Source organism: Scomber scombrus, chromosome 23 (assembly GCF_963691925.1).
Source record: "Scomber scombrus chromosome 23, fScoSco1.1, whole genome shotgun sequence".
In the NCBI taxonomy this organism is placed as follows: Eukaryota; Metazoa; Chordata; class Actinopteri; order Scombriformes; family Scombridae; genus Scomber; species Scomber scombrus.
This window is the reverse complement of record NC_084992.1, coordinates 5,716,892-5,736,097: the sequence shown is the minus strand read 5'-3', so window position 1 is coordinate 5,736,097 and position 19,206 is coordinate 5,716,892. Positions and strand designations below refer to the sequence as shown.

The 19,206-nt window shown below is 38.4% G+C and overlaps 1 protein-coding gene across 1 annotated transcript in view; it reads left to right on the top strand.

The window, feature by feature from the left end:
- col4a5 (collagen, type IV, alpha 5 (Alport syndrome)) overlaps window positions 1-19,206 on the top strand; it is a 52,979-nt gene that overhangs the window by 13,799 nt on the left and 19,974 nt on the right. Inside the window, exons 2-14 of the mRNA XM_062444943.1 lie at window positions 13,487-13,543; window positions 13,914-14,003; window positions 14,610-14,654; window positions 14,994-15,038; window positions 15,149-15,211; window positions 15,435-15,488; window positions 15,585-15,611; window positions 16,509-16,589; window positions 17,246-17,308; window positions 17,426-17,461; window positions 17,592-17,633; window positions 17,743-17,835; window positions 18,926-18,979. Coding sequence (XP_062300927.1) covers window positions 13,487-13,543; window positions 13,914-14,003; window positions 14,610-14,654; window positions 14,994-15,038; window positions 15,149-15,211; window positions 15,435-15,488; window positions 15,585-15,611; window positions 16,509-16,589; window positions 17,246-17,308; window positions 17,426-17,461; window positions 17,592-17,633; window positions 17,743-17,835; window positions 18,926-18,979 — 750 coding nt within the window. The remainder of the gene's footprint in view (window positions 1-13,486; window positions 13,544-13,913; window positions 14,004-14,609; window positions 14,655-14,993; window positions 15,039-15,148; window positions 15,212-15,434; window positions 15,489-15,584; window positions 15,612-16,508; window positions 16,590-17,245; window positions 17,309-17,425; window positions 17,462-17,591; window positions 17,634-17,742; window positions 17,836-18,925; window positions 18,980-19,206) is intronic.

Below are 19,206 nucleotides of genomic sequence, written 5' to 3'. Positions count from 1 at the left end.
TTAAATGTTCTTTCACCATCTTAAAGTTTGCTAAGATGTTACAGAACTAGACTGAAGAGCTGTTAGAGTTGTTTGGCACGAACAGCAAATGTTTAGTCTGCTGTGTCTTCACGTTGAAGTCATCCACGTTTCCTCTGCAAATGTTTCACTTACCCCCCAAAAGTTTAGTGCAAAATCACCAGAGAGTTAAACAGTTGAATTACTCAGTAACATTTAATGTTTCAGCTGCAACACTGCGATGAAGTTTGCTCTCATTAGAGGCTTTTTAAGGAGGATATTTAGGAGAAATGTAGGCAGGGCAGGAACCTGCTGTGACCTGCCTCTCCTCAAGATCAGATCAGACGCTAGAAGATGGGAGAAGCAAGAGGGAGCTTGTCCCACTCTGAATGAAATTAATCAAACCACAGCAAGCAGTCAGCAGCTTAGATGTAAATGTACCTTATTCATAAAGCACACTGAATCAGAGCTGACGTGTGCAAGACATCAGTCAGGTCACACCAAGATATAGTTGCATTTTTATTAAAGGGACCTTTTTTTATTGTATATTTTATTTTTAATTAAGTTGTTTGTTTGCAGGGTAAGAGGTTATCTTGTTTGCAGCTGTGTTTTTATGTATGTGCATGTGGGTCAGGTACACATATGGAAATAATTAGACTTATCACCATCAGCTTATATTGAGGGTTTAAACATCTAAACTGTGGATCATGCAAATAACCAAAGCAGCAACATCAACAGTAATGTTTTATGCTTGTTAATAATTTATTGTTTTGCTAAAATTTTGATTCATAAATATCCAAATTAATATTCAGTCTTTGCTTTGGCTGAGATGCTTCTCATCCTTCACCTGCATGCTTGTTTCTCATCTTACCGCCCTCATGTGGTGAAAATGCGGAATTACAGGTGAAAAGGTAAATGCATAGATGGTGGATACAGATTTATGACCAAAAGTATGAGGACATTCCTGGATGTGGGAATGTTCTTCATGGTTTGGGAGTCTTATCTGAGGAAAAAATCTTAATGTTCCAGCATACGATTATATTTTTTGACAATAGTGTGCTTTTAACTTTCTGGCAGCAGTTTGTTGAAGGCCCCTTCCTGTTCCAACATGCCCCTATACACACAAAGCCAGACCCATAAAGAAATGGCTTTTGTGTGCTTGCACTGAAATAAAGGTTTTAAAAGGTCTTATATTGCCTTTCATTTACAGTAATATTAATAGTAACTCATTTCTTTGTATTTGATTGGTATACAGTGGCTGTCAGTTGATGTTATACATCTGTAAACCACAAGTAAGACTGGTGGATTGTGCTGCAGGAAGCTGTTTAATCAATTTTTTTGATCATACCTGTAGCAAACAATTTCCCTTCTGCTAGCTACTCATGATACTCATGATCAATTTGAGCAAAAACTAAAATAAAATTAGTTCATTATTTGTAATTGGTTGATTCATCCATTAATTTCAAGCCACTTATCTGAGATCAGGTGATTACTTTTACTGAGTTTCTAGGAATCATTGGTATATACAGTGAGGAAGTAGATATTAATGTGACCTGCATGTCAATAAATTCAGGCCTTATTGTCCTGACCATGAAATAAGTTATTAAACATTGTCATAGTTCTGTAAAGAGGTTTCGTAAACAAACACAGTAGGGTGCCAACATACTTTGGACCGTGCAGTTTATTCCTCAGTTGTGACCTGCAACCAGTTCAGATGAACAAAGTCTCTCTTCAACTTTCCACTGAATTCAGAATGAAATTCCAGCATCAAACAGGTGGTTTGATATGACAGCTGTTAATCCCACTTTGCATCCCAAACACGCTCGCTTATCAGCTGAGCTCCAAATAAAATCAAATAAAACTTTCACAGCACTGAAGCAGAGCAGTCATGTGCTTCTCCTCCCATCTGTCCCACAATCTCTCAGATACAGTATCAGGACGTGCTGTACTATCATGTTTTGTCTACAGCCAGCGCTCCTGGGTAAATAGTCAAGGCGAAGCTCATCCAAACAGTGATACACCTCCGGGATGTAGGTTTATATGTTTGATTAAGAGCAGTATACTGTTTACTTGGAGGTTTATACAGATGTCTAAACACTGCCTCCTTAGAGGAAACTTCCAATATGTTTAAAATGTAAATAGGGTCATTTATTTTCTTGCAATCTGTTTGGGAAGATGAGGTTTTTCTTGGCTTGGGGTTGAAAAAATCCCTCGATAGCTACTTGCATCCACGTGGCTGGAAACATTTCTAGTTATTATATGAGCTGAGCAGACACAGATTGAGATGAATCCTCTCATAGAGGTTCTTGATCTAAACCCTGGGTAAATAGTAGGTAAACATTAAAGGAGCTCATAAACCCTTGAATCATCTGTTGTACTAGAGCGTCTCACGTCAAGACTGCCGCACTGAAACTTTAAAAACTTGATGTTTTTTTGTCTGATTTCATGAACTTAAGTCAAAATGAAGAGTAGTTTTGACTGCGTGGCTTTGTCTAATGTTTGGTAGTTACAGTTGTGTTGTCTGTTCTTTGAACCAGAACACCAAATCCCACAATCCAGATCTTATCTGTGCGATTTTTAAGCATATTTAGAAAGTGACCCTCTTTCCCTCCCTCTCCTTTCTCTATCTGTATTTCCTTGTCTTCTCCTTTCTTGTCCTCTTTGGTTTCTCTCTCCCTTTTCACCTTTGTACTCCTGTCTTGCCATTCCTGCTCCCTCCTGTTCCCTCCTCCTACCTGCCTCTCAAGTCTATCCCCCCAGGCTACACATATCCAGGTATTCAGCTGGCAAGTCGCCGCTCCCCCTCTCTAATTTCTTGTTGCCCGTAGCTACGATGCACCGTGCCAAGTGGTGATGTATGTGGAGCATTGCGGAGGGGAGGTGGAGGGGCATGTTTGAACCTGTGCGAGGCAGGGCCGGGTGTGGCCAGGCTGGGCTAGGCTGGGTTGTCATATCTCCCAGTGGAAGAAGTTAAACGCCTCCCCCTGGTTACAAGATCCACGTGAGGACATTTTCTGGAACAAGTACTGACAGAAACGATTGATATAACAGTGAATATTTGCATTTTCAGGGTTGCTCTTGCAGATTGTAGATTATAGATTCATAAACAGTTGATACAAGCCTCAAATTAAACTGTGCAATGCATTTTAAATGATATGGGCACATTTTAAAACTCTATTGAAGCTCAAAAAGTCAGAGCAATGAGAAAAAGCATGAATATTTTGTGTGATATACTGTTTAAAGTTGCTTGTATTTACAGTATGCACACAAACTAATTTATCAGCAAAGGTTTTATATTTTCTCATAAAGTCAGTGCTTTCTTTTTTTCCCCTCCTTGCAGCACTTTGTCAAAGAATTTACCCACTTTTTTCCAACTATATTGCTTTTGCAGACATGTTTTACTGTATCGACTGAAGAGAAAGTAACCACAAGTCAAATTCACATGGATTAAGTCTTAAGATACCTCTTTGCAGATGTATAAACACACTCCTGTGAAATGAAAACTATTTTGGACAGCAGGTGAGATATGATGCTCTTCTCACCCCTGAGTTTGTTACCATACACAAGCAGGCTATTAGTGACGCACACACCTCTCACCTCTCAGAGCCCGTGTTTAGATAGAATCCCATCTGGATGCTCATGTTGTATGTGAGTGTTTTTGTTTGACAAACATATTCACTGTAGTACCCATAAATCACCAGCAGGGCCTCTAAGCTCTGAAGAAAGATATGTTGAATCCCTGCAGTGGCAAGACCCTTTAACCTCCACCTCATTATAGAACAACTTCAAACCCATATAGCTCCGGGTTTTGTTTATGGTTCGGTGCATGTTGAAGAAAAATGCAACGCAACAAAGAGAGCGAGGTGTGTTTTCACAGATGTATGGAAGGAGAGAGAGAGTTTAAGGGAGGGAGTTTGTGTGTTTATGTGTCCCCAGTGCTTCATCGGGAGCCAAGTGATCTCTGCAGGTTGCAGTTAAACTAGTTTTAGCTTTAACATGTGTTGTTGTGATAATCTTGACTGCTGAGTCTGCTCAAGATCTGCATGCTAGAAGAGCTTTTTATCATCTCTGAACTTTGATCTCTAGCATTTACATTAGTTAAGACTCATTACTACTTAATTTACTTGATAAATTCCTCGAGATCCTCTTAAGTGCCACATATCTGTGTCAAATAGATTAAAAAAAATGTTTTGCATTTTTCATTAGAAACTATAAAATCAGGTTAAGTCACATGATTATGGAGTTTTGGAGGGAGAGCCTTAAAACTTTAAAGTGCTCTCCCTGCAGGTATCTCTCAGCGGGAGATCACAGGGGTCAACATTCATTAGACCAAATGAAAAGAGAAGAAAAGGGGGAAAGAAAATTGCGTTGAGAAGAAAAGAGAATTCCTGGGAATATCAATGGAATTCCTGGAGAAGCAGCGTGCCATGTGTGTGACAGGAGTGTGAGACGTGGAGCGCGTCGATCGGGGGGTCTTCCTCTTCCAGAGAGCCAGCGAGTCAAAACACACATGGCCAGATTTTTGTGTGCGTGTGTGTGTGTGTGTGTGTGGAAGTGAAAATATTTAGGTTAGTCGTCGCTCTCAGGGCGTCAGCACCTTGAAGTAGTCAAAGTCCAGCCGCGATGAAAGGGATCAACGGTTTGACGCAGCGGCTCGGAGCCTGGAGTGCCACTCTCCAGAACAGGACAAACACACACACACACACACACACTGAAACACACAGATATTCAACACATGGATCAGGACTCACACACAGAGACGTGGATGCTGAGTTGTGAAACTACATTTTATACATTTACGTAATTTTACATAGACATCTTTTTGAGTTTTTCTAGATCTTTGAGTATGTCTAGATATAAACGACTCCAAATTTAAACATATATTGATTTAATTGTATTTATTTATTCATTGTTTCATTTAACAAGGAGATTGCACAATAATACATATTTCTGTAAGAGCACCAGAGTTAGCCCAGAAGCCGTTTTTCATGTGTAGCTCCTGGACAGATGCTACATGCAATGTTACACAAGACACTCTAAAAATAGAGTATATGATTTAAATGTGCAAAATGAAAACTAAATCTAATAATCATAATGATAATCTGAAGTTAATGTGTTGTGTTACTGTTAAAAGATGGTTTGCATGAGTAATATTTGGATAAACAGACCTTTAAAAAAGAATTTACAATCAAATACAAAACACGTCATTTGCTGATTTTGCATCAACAAGTCAGAAACCTCATTCATACCTGGTGACTTCATGCCTTAGGGACAGATTAGATAGCTATCTAATACTTAAAAATCAATGTAGCGTTACAGATTGTTATCGGATTTCAAGCCATATGATGCAAAGGTGAAAACAAACCTGTTAAACCACAAACCACAGATGTAATCGTGGTGGTTTTTGAGAAACATGCTGTAAATACAACACATAGCAGCACAATTTGCCTCCTGTTAAATGGCAGATCACAGTGACTATATTCTATATTATTGGTTGCTTTTATCCAAATCGCTCAATGGTTTTTGTCCCATGCTATGCAGAAACCACCTCCTATCTTCTATCTTCGTCTTCTTCTGTCATTTTGTCGTTGTTGAGATGACCTGTCCACAAGTTGACATAATACAGAAGCTTTATTAGACCCATCTATTATATGGATAGATAAGGGGTAGAGCTCTGTAAATAGCAACCAATCAGAGATCCCCCTATAGGTAGTCATAGATGGGGCCTTGATGGCAGAGATAGACAGAACAGGTAAGGTCATTGGATGATAGGAAAGCCCACACACAGAGCCCAGTGAAATAACTGGATGATAGTTGAGAGGTGGAGCTCTGTGTGATGATGATGGTTGTTATCTTCCTGCTCCAACTTGAGCTAAAACACATGTTGCAAAGTGTACATGAAAGAGTAGGAATTATAACAGGACTTTAGTGTGTGTGGGTAAATGCATGCAAGCATTAAGGTGTGTGGTCAGGAATATTGCGGACTAGTCCTTTAAGTGTTATCAGAATACTAAATCAGGCAATGCAGCTGTAGAAGATTGCATACATATATATATATATATCTGTGTGTGTGTGTGTGTGTTTGGGTATGTGTGTGTGTGTTTGTGTGAAGCGTGCCAGTCAGTTTGGAGCTGGCTGTTTCGTACATGTTGGCGCTAGTCTTCGATTGTGGTTAGTGACTGCTGAGCTGCTGATCAGCAGAAGTTATTAGTTGTGGTGCTGTGGTCAAATCGGGGGTTTCACAATCTGTGTATATGTGTGTGTGTGTGTGTTAATGATCTTTAAAGAGGGAAATATGATACAGTCTTAGCTTGTCTTTGCAGCTGTGTGTACTAGAATATTTGTGCTCGCTACAGTATGAATGTGTTTGTTTTAACACTGCATGAATGCATACTTTATGTGTGTGTCTTTGTATGTGTGTGTGTGTGTTATCCAGGGCAGGGCAGTGTGTATAGGTGTCTAATCATCAGTCTTTGATGAGCGGGGGAATTCCAGTCTCGCCAGTCTAATCCCCGGGTGCATGCCTTCCGCTCGATCCCCCTCCTCCTCCTCCTCCTCCACCTCCTCCACCTCCTCCTCCTCTTCCTACTCCCACACCCGTCCTCACCTTGGCTGATTCACCTCTCCATCACTCCTTATACACCTCTCCCTTTTTCTCGATTAATCGATTAGTTGTTTGGTCCATAAAATATCAGAAAATGGTGAGAAATGTAAATTCACTGACTCAAATGATCAAAATCAATTATCAAAATAGTTGCCAATTAAGTCAATAACTGGCAACTAATCGAATAATCATCTAATCATTGCAGCTTTATATCTTATGATGAGATCTTGTAAATAACGTTTTTGTTATACCCACTTTATTTCAGCCTTCTATAGCTGCAGGTTTTTTTGTTAGCGCTTTCCAAAAAGCACCTAGCAGAAATAAACTGTATCGTAAATTGGAGACATATTTCAGAACAATTTTATTTGACATGGACAATGCTAATTAATCAATTGCACAAAGAAAAGAGCTGTACATTTGCTAGAGTTAGCCAAAAAAAGCTAACTTTCTGTTTTCCCTGACCAGATGTTAAAGAGGCAACTTAAAATTTGAATAAAATGACGTCTTGTATAATAGATACAGTATGTTGTATAACTGTGCAGTAAGCTGTAATCATGTACAATATAAAACATAAATACTAGCTAGGCTTAGTTTAGAGTTAGCTTCAGAGCTAATTTGTGGCTGAAAATTAAGCTATGAGAGCACAAAGAGTGTACCAAAACAGTAAAGCTTGAGCTGAAACTCGCTATGAATCTCCGTAAAGCAGAGAAAAGCTATCATGACATTGATTATAGCCACTTTACTAAAAAGTGTTATTGATAGGTTACTCGTTAACTAGCTATCTAGCTGCAATGTAGCTAAAGGTTTGCTTAAGCTACAACATCTAATATCTGATATCTGATGAGATGTGGTGTCTCCTCTACACTCTGCTGAAGAGGCTAAATAAAAATGTTGCATCACTTAAATTCAACAACAAAACCATCTTGTAATTATACACTTTTTTTGTGAAAGAGTGCCACTTGTCCTGAAGCACACAGCGCCCTCTACTTGCAGTGGAGTCTGGTGTTAGTGCAGCTTAAGATCATGTATTCAACCCCCATGTGAATATACATTCATGATACTTTTTGCACGTTTACTGGCTCATTTCAGCCCCAAATTGTGCACATTGAACATTCACCACTCATGCCAGAGCTGCACCCCTGCAGTCATGACTCTGGCTGTTATTACCTGTCCTGTACAGACCTCCAGTGGTGCTGCCGAGCGAGCGGGCCGGCCGAGGCTTGTCAGCTCAGGCTTGCAAGGGCCTCAGAGTACGAGCCTTCCCTTTTACCTCCCCTCAGGCTAGGGTTGGCGTGATGGAAAAAGTGGGACGGAGGTGAGGAGAGAACTGATAGAGAGCGAGAGGGAGCGATAGAGACAGAGGGAGTGGAGCAAATATCTGGAGTTCACTGACCTCTCTAAGTGGATTACATGCCCCGTCAGTGCTGTGGGGGTAAACGAGAGGGTAGAGAGAGGGATGCTTTTAACGCTGTATTTAGGCAGATTTTTTAGCCACGCTCAGACACTTGTTTTTTGTTTTTTTTTATACCCTGAAGGTAGGGCTGGGCGATTATGACAAAAGTCTAAATCACGATTAATTGAACTTTTAACCTCGATTACAATTAATGAACGATTATCTCCACCCTTGATGAACAATGATGTATTTTCACAGTTTCTTTTGTTTTGTATTTTACACTGCTGCCCTCACACATGAGTATCTTTAGGGAGTGAAAATAATGATGTTTTAAGGTGTGACGCTGTGGTTAATGTCTAGTTTACTTGATTACAACTATGTAAAGATCATGGTTTGGGTTAAAATGATCACTGGAGACAAGTTTTCAAATTCCTTAAAGAAATGCAACCTTTGCTGTCATGGCAACAGTGAACACCACGATTAATTGACATGAGCAAGATTAAGTCGATTAGAGTTTCTAAATGTCGGTTTCGATTATTTTTCGATAAATTGCCCCAGCCCTACCTGAAGCAACACATTTGCTTTAAATCAAACCCCAGCGACACCTCAGCCTCGGGCAAGTTGTGCTCTTACTTGCCAGATTGTGCAGTAAATAACCACTGTGCATTATTCATTAACCACAGTAGCACACATTCATAAGAAGAACTATAAAACATGTTCAAGCTTAATATCAGAAAACAATGGTGTAATAATAAATGATGCCATGATTTAATCTTTGATAGCATTAGTCACTTTAATCTTGTACATCATTTAACCCTCTTTGTGAAGTGATAATGGCCACATAATGCTGGTTTAATCACAGGTAGATTATTATCACAATGTTAATATTATTGATGTGTATTATGTCAAAGGGGTTATAAGATATATCTGAGGTGTCATGAGATGATTAAAGAAAGCATATTTCTGCACAAAAAATATGTTCTGGCCTCTAAAACTAAAAATAAAGGATCATAAGTGAATATAACATTATTTTAAATAATTAAATTGGTGTTCAGAGCAACGTATTTTGCTTAACTAATACGTATTACATGAGACAAGACTGTTAATTAGTGTAAAACAAAGCAAAACCTTCTATTATTCAATACGGTTATTGATAATTTGTACTATGATAACAAGATAGGATATAATTCAGCTAAAATACCATCCATTTTCAAGTTATATGATTATAGCGACGTCACAAGATGTTTGCTTCGGTACGAGTTGCATCTTTGGTCACTTTTAGAGAAATGGGATCATTTTTTAAGTCTCTTGCCTTGTTAAAATAATCGCTGATTTGTTGCTGCAGAGCTGGAAAGTAGATATTTGTGAGACGTTCATTGAAGGAAAGTAGAATGTGTCATTTCTTGAAGGCATTAATTATCTCAAGTGCCTGCAGAACATACTTCTGTACATTTACAATCATTGATGGACAGTACTTGAACCTAAAAACATACTCTCACATCTTCTGCCTGAAACTGCTGCAGAGGGGTTAAAGTGAACACTTGTTAACCAGCATGCATGTTTATACTACATGTGAGGACATGAATGCTGCACGACCGTGAAGAGGCAAATGTGTGCTGATGGATTTGAATCCATGATATGGGTTGGCACTGATTCCTACGACATTACAGGTGTGCTGCCACCAGCTGTTATAATACATCCGTGGTAAACAACTTCCAACGAATGCTGATGCTTAGTAACTTAAAAAGGTTTAAATGTTAACTGTGCAGTAATAAATGTGTGTCATATCAGGGTAAATATTACCTGGTGGTGGTTATAGGTGTAAATGTGGATTCATCGTCACTATCTTTAACAGTAGGTGGTGCTACACAACATAGTTTTAGGAAAAGTCAAATTCTTGGGGGACTTTCAGAGTTAATGAGCCACCGTCTGCGACTGTGTTAAATCCATTGTAAGAGCAGGTGAGCTCTGTCATGCTTTTCTGCATAAATACAAGTCAAAAAAAAGAAAGAAAGGAGGGATGAGTGAAGAGACGACAGGAAAACAGATGGACAGAAAGAGTGATGGACTTGAAAAGAGTGTGAGCTGCAGGCCTGGGCGTGGGATAGCAGACTCCATTGAGCTGAAGCAGACCAGAGACTAATCTGGAGATCCAGCTTGTAAAAACACCTCCACACACACACACACACACACACACACACACACACACACACACACACACACACACACACACACACACACACACACACACACACACACACACACACTCACACACTTGACTACCCATGTGCAAATGTATTCAGGCATGTGTGTGTCTGTAGATAACCCCTCAACCCTCCTCCGGTCCAGATAACAGTCAGCACACGTTTTGTGTTTACCGCCAACATGCGACATTCACTGGATCTTTTAATCCAAAGCGCTCTATAAGTGACGGTGACATTGCAAAAAGAAGGGAATCAAACCATCAACCCCGTGGATGTGAACAGTGCCTTGCTTTAGCCTCCCTGAGCCGCAACAGGAAGGCAGATAAGCTGCTACATGCTGCGCTGCGTTGTGGCCGGTGGTCATCTATGAGCGCAGATCAGGCCGTGGTTAACAGCTGGTTTATAACTGAGGATACATCCTGGACACACACACACACACACACACACACACACACACACACACACACACACACACACACACACACACACACGTACACACACACACACACACACACACACACACACAAAAACACAGAGGAATGTGGCATATGTAATGTATAAATATTCACACTAGAGCTCAACCTATAACCGATGCCGATACCGATATAAATTAGGAGTTAATGAATTCTGATATCGATATATCGGAATACAGAATATGTAAATGAAACACACTTTTTATTTTGCAATGTGGTTATCAAACACTTGTGATAAAGATATATAATTGGAGGCAGGATATTTTACAGTTTAAATATAAACTTTATTGTATAAAATTACATCAATTTACTGAAACATTAAACTAAGAATAGAATAAATAGAATAAAACTTTACTGTCCACGATGATGGAAAAGTGTATTTGGCTCACCAATAACAGACATACAATAGACAGATAATAATAATAATTATATTTGAGGATTAATATAATTATAAACTGGAAATCTTTGGGTTTTGGTCTGTTGGTCAGACAGAACAAGATATTTAAAGATGTTATTTTGAGCTCTGGGAGAGTTTTTTTTAAACATTTTATAGACTAAACGATAAATTGATGAATCAGTTATGAAAATAGTCACAGTCTTAACATTCAGTTATGTAACAATGTGAAATTATATGAATGTTTTTACATTTAAAATCCACTTAGAGAGGCGGTTCATAACTTTAGTAGTATCTACACTATGGTTTGATGTTGACCTTTGACCTTTGAGGAAGTGTCGTAATGTTGTCAGTGAGAGTGCAGAGAGGCATGGGAACCTGATATAGTATCCACATAGCGTTGAAAAGCACACACACACACACACACACACACACACACACACACACACCCACACACAAAGTACAGTCATGTATTGTAACTTAATACAGACAAACGCTCTGATGGGTCGCACTTTGTGTCAGCTCATAACACTCATGTTGGGATGGATAGGCTGAAATCATAATTGTTAGAGTCCAATTTGAATTTTCACTTGATAATTGACTTTAACAATTATAACTGGCAATCAAAATATTTGCTCATGGTTGATTTCTGCTTGTTTCAGCTTTGAGTTAAGTTATTCATATACCTATTTATATACCTGTATCTAAAACTGATGCACTTTTCACATGATTATTACTTTTGGGTGTGCAGACTTTTCCTGGCCCCCACTGTCAACCAAAGAGATTAGTATTATAATGAGACTAATCCCATTAATGATTCGTGTATTGTATAAAATACCTTTTTTTTTTGGATGTCATTATAAAATTCAGTGTTTCTGCTACATGCAGACTCAGTTTTTAGGGGCCACAAATCCACAGCAGGTAGAGTGCATTGCTTTATTCATCAGAAAAAAGCAGGTATTAGATCAGTACTGGGGATTGGCAGATACTCTGAATTTATATCGGTATCAAAATCGGGGGAGGGGAAGTCAAAACAAGCCCCACTGATTGAATTGCCTATTAGCTGTTTTAACCTTTGCTCCTATGAGAGGGTCAGTTTGGGAGCCCCATCTCTGGAAAGTCTCTCGGTTGAGAAGTCTGTGTCTAAATTAACTGCATGCTAGAGCTCTGACAGCTTAGTCTATTGATAAGGGGATTAATCAGCAGCAATTTTGATGATCAATTGCTCATTTAAACAAAATAAATGGTCACTTGTTTCAGGCTCACAAATGCAAAGATGTGACGATTTTCTATGTTTTTATATATCTTTGAGTTTTGGACTCTCTTTTGGATCGTTCTGTCTCATTTTTAAGTAATTGGTTTATTGATTAAACTGGACCATTAGTCATTGTGTGTTGTTGTGAGTACCGTCGGACATACAGAAGGTTTGCAGACACAGAAGAATGCTGACTTGTCTGTCCTCTCTCGTGCGCTCTCTGCTTCTCTGTCTTTCTCACAACCTGACTGCCTGGCATGCGTGCAATCGATGCCCGTCTGGCATTCACTGTGTCAACAAGCATGGGAAAAGTTAATCAACGGCTTGGCACTCGCCTCCGTCGCGCCATCCCTCCCTTCTCGGCTTTCCCTTTAACCCTCTTCTCTTGTATTTTTATCTCTCTTTATGCCTCCGGGAAGCATTCCAACAAGTGAATTAGATATCATTCCTTAAAATAGTGTTTTGTTTTAGATAAAAAAGTTTAGCTTCTTGTTTGGGTCGCACTGACCTTGCACCTGTCATATCGTCCTCAAACAAACCTGCAGGAGAATCTACTGACTCGAGCTTCTCTGTGGGAAGAAATACTGCCTGTAGCACAAGACAGTGCTGTGGCTTAATGATGGAGCGCCCTCTAGGGGTGTGAAGGAGCAAAGTGAATATGCAGCAACCAGACAGCGGTGTGCAAAATCATGCAAACAGAAATCAGGATGGAAAGAGCCCTCAGTAGTTTTAAACATTTAAACTTTCTTTTTATAAACTTCATTTTGCAACGAAATCTACAAAACTTGCATACTTACATTAATTTTAATTCTGACCTTGTGATACATGTATTAAAGGGGATGTATCATGCAAATTTCCAGGTTTATATTCATACTCTGGGGCTTTACGGGAATATCTTTGCATGGTTTACAGTTCAAAAAAACTCCTTATGTATTTTATACTGGCACTTTATGCAGCTTCTCAGTTCAGCCTTTTACATACACTCACCTCAAGTTTTGGTACTTTGACCAGACGTCCAACATCATAACAGCATAAAAAGTGTTTTATTAAGTGTTTTGCTGTTGTGTGGTTTTGTCTATAACTCGCTGCTCAACTTTTCCCTGACACAATAAAGGTAAAATTAATGACAAGATGTCTCTTTTTGTCTCTCTCTTGTGTTTCAACAGGCTTGCCATGGATGTGTGGGATCCAAATGTGACTGCAGTGGCGTAAAAGGAACCAAGGTAGAGAACAACATACACAAGCATAACGTACACTATTCAGTTGGTTGCACGATTGCATGATTGTACACTGATGTATGAAAATATAAAGTATTTTATTAGTGATGTGTGACAGCAAAAAAGATGACATGAAAAGATTTTAAACAACAGAACACAGAAAAAAAAACAAAGTGACTGTTAACAGTGATACAGAGGTTGAGCTGTATTTGACAGAAAATTTGATGTACCTTTTTCTTCATTTTAATGAGCAACAACGTGCTGTATTTGTTCAATGTTTGTGTGCACGTGTGAAGGTGTGTTATGTACTGCACACGTGTCTTGAAATGTTCCACGTGACCAATGCACTGACAGTTATCTGTGTCATCGTGTGCAGGGTGAGAGGGGTTTCCCAGGTCTCACCGGACAGCCAGGCGTCCCAGGGTTCCCCGGACCAGAGGGGCCGATCGGACCCAGAGGAGAAAAGGTGGGTTGAGGATTCGTTTTATCGATAACAATCAGAAAAAGTAGGGATGGGGAGATGTGTAGCTGTCATTCTTACGTCAAAGTTTGTTGGTTTTACTTGAACAGATGAGCGGGAAAAGAGGGAAAGTCAAGAAAAGTAGCTTCACTTTTAGTCAAGAAAAGAGGGCGTTTGACTCTGTTTCCAATTAGATTTGAATCATTTTGGGGGTAAATTGGTGTACTGTAGGCGATTAGGTAGATATTGTAGGTTTAGTATAATCTTGAATTAGGGCAGGGTATCAATGTAATGCCCAAGTTTTGGTACCAATACCAAAACAATACTTTACTTAATACCTCATCTTACTTTGCTGTAAAGACAGGGATTAAGTCTAGTCCAAGAAGCTGTCTGAGAAGCCTTAGTGTTTAAATAGTGTCAGAAGTAAGGCGATATGTTAGAAAATTAGCAAAAGTATAATTCAAATCTGGTTTTCTGATAATGGAGTAAGTAAACAAAACTCAGTACCAGCTTTTGGTACTGAACAGTTTTTGATTCTTGGTATTACAGACATCATGTATTGTAATCTAGTTTCTAATTGTTTCTGTGTCTGTGTGCTGTTCTCCCTCTCAGGGAAGTGATGGACCTTATGGACTAGGTGGTCCAAAAGGAATAAGAGTAAGTACATACCTGTTTTGTTTTTTACCTATCATTTGTTTTTAGTGTCTCATTTTTACATTTTAATTAACAGATATTTTCACTTTATATTTTCCTCAATTCAGACTTTTCCAGTTGTATAGTAAAGCAGTACAGATTAATTTCAGTTTATGTCGGTTCTCCAGTTTATTAGAAAGGGAATTGTCATCTATTTTTTGCTTGTAATACCCTCTTCTGACCAGCAGATGTCCTTGTTTCAAACAGAGTCACTTAACACCTTGAGCTGGATTTTCTGTGTTTGACATGCTCTGCTGCCTTAAAGCTGTAAATGACTGTTTTTCAATGTTTTCCTTCTAACAGGGACCTCCAGGTTTGCCAGGATTTCCAGGAACACCAGGACTTCCAGTGAGTTTCCAATCATCTAAAATGCGACTGAAATATTTCCATCTCTACTGTCTCAGCCAAAACCAGGTAGCATGGGAGATGTAATTTCCTGTTTACTTCCTGTTTTCCAGGGTCTGCCAGGGCAAGATGGACCTCCAGGCCCAAGAGGAACACCAGGTTGCAATGGGACAAAGGTATCTGATGAAAAGCCTTTCAAAAGTGGCAGACGTAACCTGAAAATATTAAATTGTTGTCCGACAACATTATAGAGGATATAATTCAGGAATAGTCAGACTTGGGAATCCTTGAATAATGAGATATGTTATTTTTATGAACAGGGATTTTGAGCATTTGGGGATTTTTGCTAAAAAAAACCATTGTAATGCTTCTCTGTTTAATGCTTCTGCTTCTCTCCAGGGTGACCGAGGTTTCGCAGGAACTTCAGGAATCCCTGGATCGCAAGGACGGCAGGTGTGTCTACATTGTTGAGGAAGAAGACTTTTTAACGTAATAAGTAATGTCCTCGCTTGATCTGTTCCTTTAAACTTGTCCTTTTCTCCTTTGTAGGGTCCACCTGGTCTGCCAGGACAAAAGGTAAGAGTAGTATCATAACTGGTGTATTTAGACCAGCTTTTCATTTAGACGTGAATTATCTTTTATCCAAAAATTATGTGATATAATATTAAGTTGCGTAGCGTGAATGTAACCTAATTCATTATATGTGAAAGTAGTCTGTATGGCCTTACCAATAGTGTTTTCTGAAGTGACCAGCAGAGGCCCCCACCTGTTACAAATTATTGTTCATTGTTTCTCATAGTAATAGGCTACCAAATAACATGATAGTCTTTGACATGATCAAGCTAATATTCACTTTTTATTGCTATTTTTCCATCACTAAAACCTCAATTCAGGAATATAGTTTTTAGTTTCAAATAAAACTGGAAACAATCAAACACTGTCAAAGAAACACCTCAAAAAGACAAGTAAAATATATTTAAAAATGTGTTTTTTACGAATAAACTGATAAAATTGGAAATATTTCCATTTATGCTTGTTGTTCTTCTGTGTTGTAAATACATGAATATACATTTAAAGGTAATGTAATCATTCTCTCTCTATATAATATAATATAATCATAAATATCACAGGCCAGCTATTGTATCCTGAGGCAGTTATTAATACACAATAAGCCTTTAAAAATTCACTGATGCAAATCTATTATTAAGAAGTGAAAAAAATCTAAATTAATTTTATTAGACGTTAATGTGACTTTAAACCTTTTCTTTGAAACTGTCTAGCAGGTGTTGTTTTGTGTTTTTGCCACAAGATGGTGCTGTGCCATTTGTTTTGTTATCGGCAACATATGATGAGAGATTAATCAAACTAGACGTGAAACAGTATCTGAAATTTTACAATTAACAAACCTTAGATATGTTCAAGTATTACATTGTTTTCCATCTAACCTTCTCTGTGTTTTTCTGTCTTCTACAGGGAGACCCAGGTGATGTGATTGCCACAAACATTTTTGGAGAAAAAGGAGCAGTGGGATTACCTGGATTGCCAGGAACTCCTGTAAGTCCTCTCGACAGGGAAACCAATTGTTGAACATTTTATTTTTCTTCTCCTGTAATAGATAAATAGATAAAGAAAGTAATAACACAGTACCAGAATACGGTTTTTGAGTCCAACACGACTGACACTCACTCTTTAAATTTGGTAATTTACTTGCTGAAATTACATGGACACACACTGTTTCCCCTCAAATTTGTATTCTTTCTGTTGAAATGACAAAAAAATGGATTTTAATATCTTGAGCCTTTAATTGAAGACTAATTTTACAATAAGTCAAAACAAAAAATCACCTTAGAGGAACCTCCATCCTAGCAGTGGTGGATGATTGTGAGTTACCATTGTCTAAAATTTAAAATAACGTCCAATATCACCAAAAAAACATGTGCTCCAACTCTAATCTACACTCTTTCCCATATTCATGATCATTGTCAAACATTTAGCATTTCACCAAGACATGAGGGGTGAATTTCTATAAAGCCCAGCAAGTCCGTGTCAAGTATTTTCTTCTGTTTTTGTCTGTTATTGCAACTTGAAAGCAAGGTTTTAGGAGTTGTATTCCACAGTAAAAAAACACTCAAAAAGGATGGAAACTAAAAGAGTAAAGTTTAAAAGACTTTTCATGTGTTTAATATGCTTTCTGTTTGTAAATGTCACAGGGCGCTCCAGGACCCGCTGGGTATCAAGGTCCAATTGGCCCTGCAGGACCCAGAGGCTATGAGGTAAAGGATGGTTGCTCCTTTCATAATATCGCTGACGTTTCATGTAAATTTCATGTATGTTTTAATTTCAGTTGAATGATGAAATTAACATCATTTGTTTCTGGTGTTGTGTTCCAGGGCCCTCCAGGTCCTCCCGGTCTTCCAGGACCTAAAGTGAGTTCAGACACTTTTCAGTCAACCTATGATAATGCCTAAATTTATCTACTTTGTCTTTTTTTTAATCCTGTTTGCCATGAAGAACTGAAACTGAGAGGTTGTTGTGTCTGTCTGTTTTCTCCAACAGGGAAACATGGGATTGAACTTCCAAGGACCCAAAGGAGATAAGGTACTTGTCTACAAACAGAAATCACTGAGGAAGAGGGTCCAATTTAAGCATAAGAACGCTTTCTTGTCCTTTGTTGAAATCCTTAATCAAATTTTGTATGTGAACACAGGGTGAGACTGGTTTGCCAGGACCTCCCGGCCCTCCAGGGCAGGTTGGGGAACAGAAGAGACAGCCTGAGACACAGATCCAGAGAGGAGACAAGGTAAGACAACCAACCTGCATCTGACAGTGTCACCGATGTCACATCAGTCACACCAAGCATGTTTGGAGGGGTATGCTTAAATGAAAGAGAGTTTTTTATACCTTAAGGTGTTTTTTATATATCATTTTTTACCAGAACAACTCGTTATTTAATCTGAAACGAGACAATGATAAAATGCAAAGTTGTTTTGAGGCAATGGAAATTGACATAAAATATAAACTGTATCCAATAACCAAGCTACTGAAGTACAAGCTAAAGTATTTCCATGATTAGATTCATTTAATTACTATTACTATTGTATATATGATTTAATATTATAGATATTCATGCATGGATATTTATCTACAAATGTAAAAAAAAGGATCAACTGAATTTACAGTGTTTTTACCCCCCTCCCAGTTCATCCCTTTCTCCAAACTCCAAGCTGCCCTGTTGAATCTCACCACTAGAGAGAAACTTTGAGCTTTTTTTTTTTTACTCAGGCTGTAACTTTCACTTCAGCCACTTGATGGCAGAAGATTGTCTCTGCAACTGTTGCCCTCAAAACATAATGTGTTCACAGGGTAGTGAAACATGAAACAACTCCTTTTAACATATTACTTTGTCAACATTTTTACTTAACTGAGTATATGACGATGCATGAAGGACAGTTTGTAGGAAAGGAGTTACACATCCAACTTAGTAACTCTTTACTTTAGGTCCCTCTACTTAGCATTTTAAGCACTATTCAGACATTTAATGCATGGTTTATATAGCCATTATGTCATAACATTTTAAGAAAATATGTATTCAATAAATACATTTTAATGCACAATGTTTGTCAACAATTACAACTTCTGATTACTACTGTGATTACTACCTTATCATTCATTATATTGTGTGACGAACCATTTATTACATTTTTGTAGACTACTGTAGATAAATAGGAGCACTTAAAGTAAAGTGCAACAATTTTTACTTCTAAATTCCTGTACTTATATCTTTCAAACATTTTGTTGGCCTTAGCTCATGCCCCAGAAAATGTGACATTTTTCAACCAGTCATATTGTTTGGCTAGAATTTTGAATTTTCTGTTTTGTGTCTTCTCTAGGGTGACCCAGGAATTCCCGGACCGTCAGGTGATCCAGGCTATCCAGGACCACCTGTAAGCATCTTTTGACATCTGTTAACATCATAATATAAATAACAGGATGCCCTTACTGTAGGTGCACCACATCACAGAGAAGTGAATGGTCCTCAAGCCTCATAATTATTTGATTCGGATCCTTCAGAATTTGATTATTTGATTTGAAAGCTGTTACACTCAGAAAACAGAAACAGAAAGCGTGTCACACCACGAGGAAAACTGTGACAACACAACCGGGTTGTTAA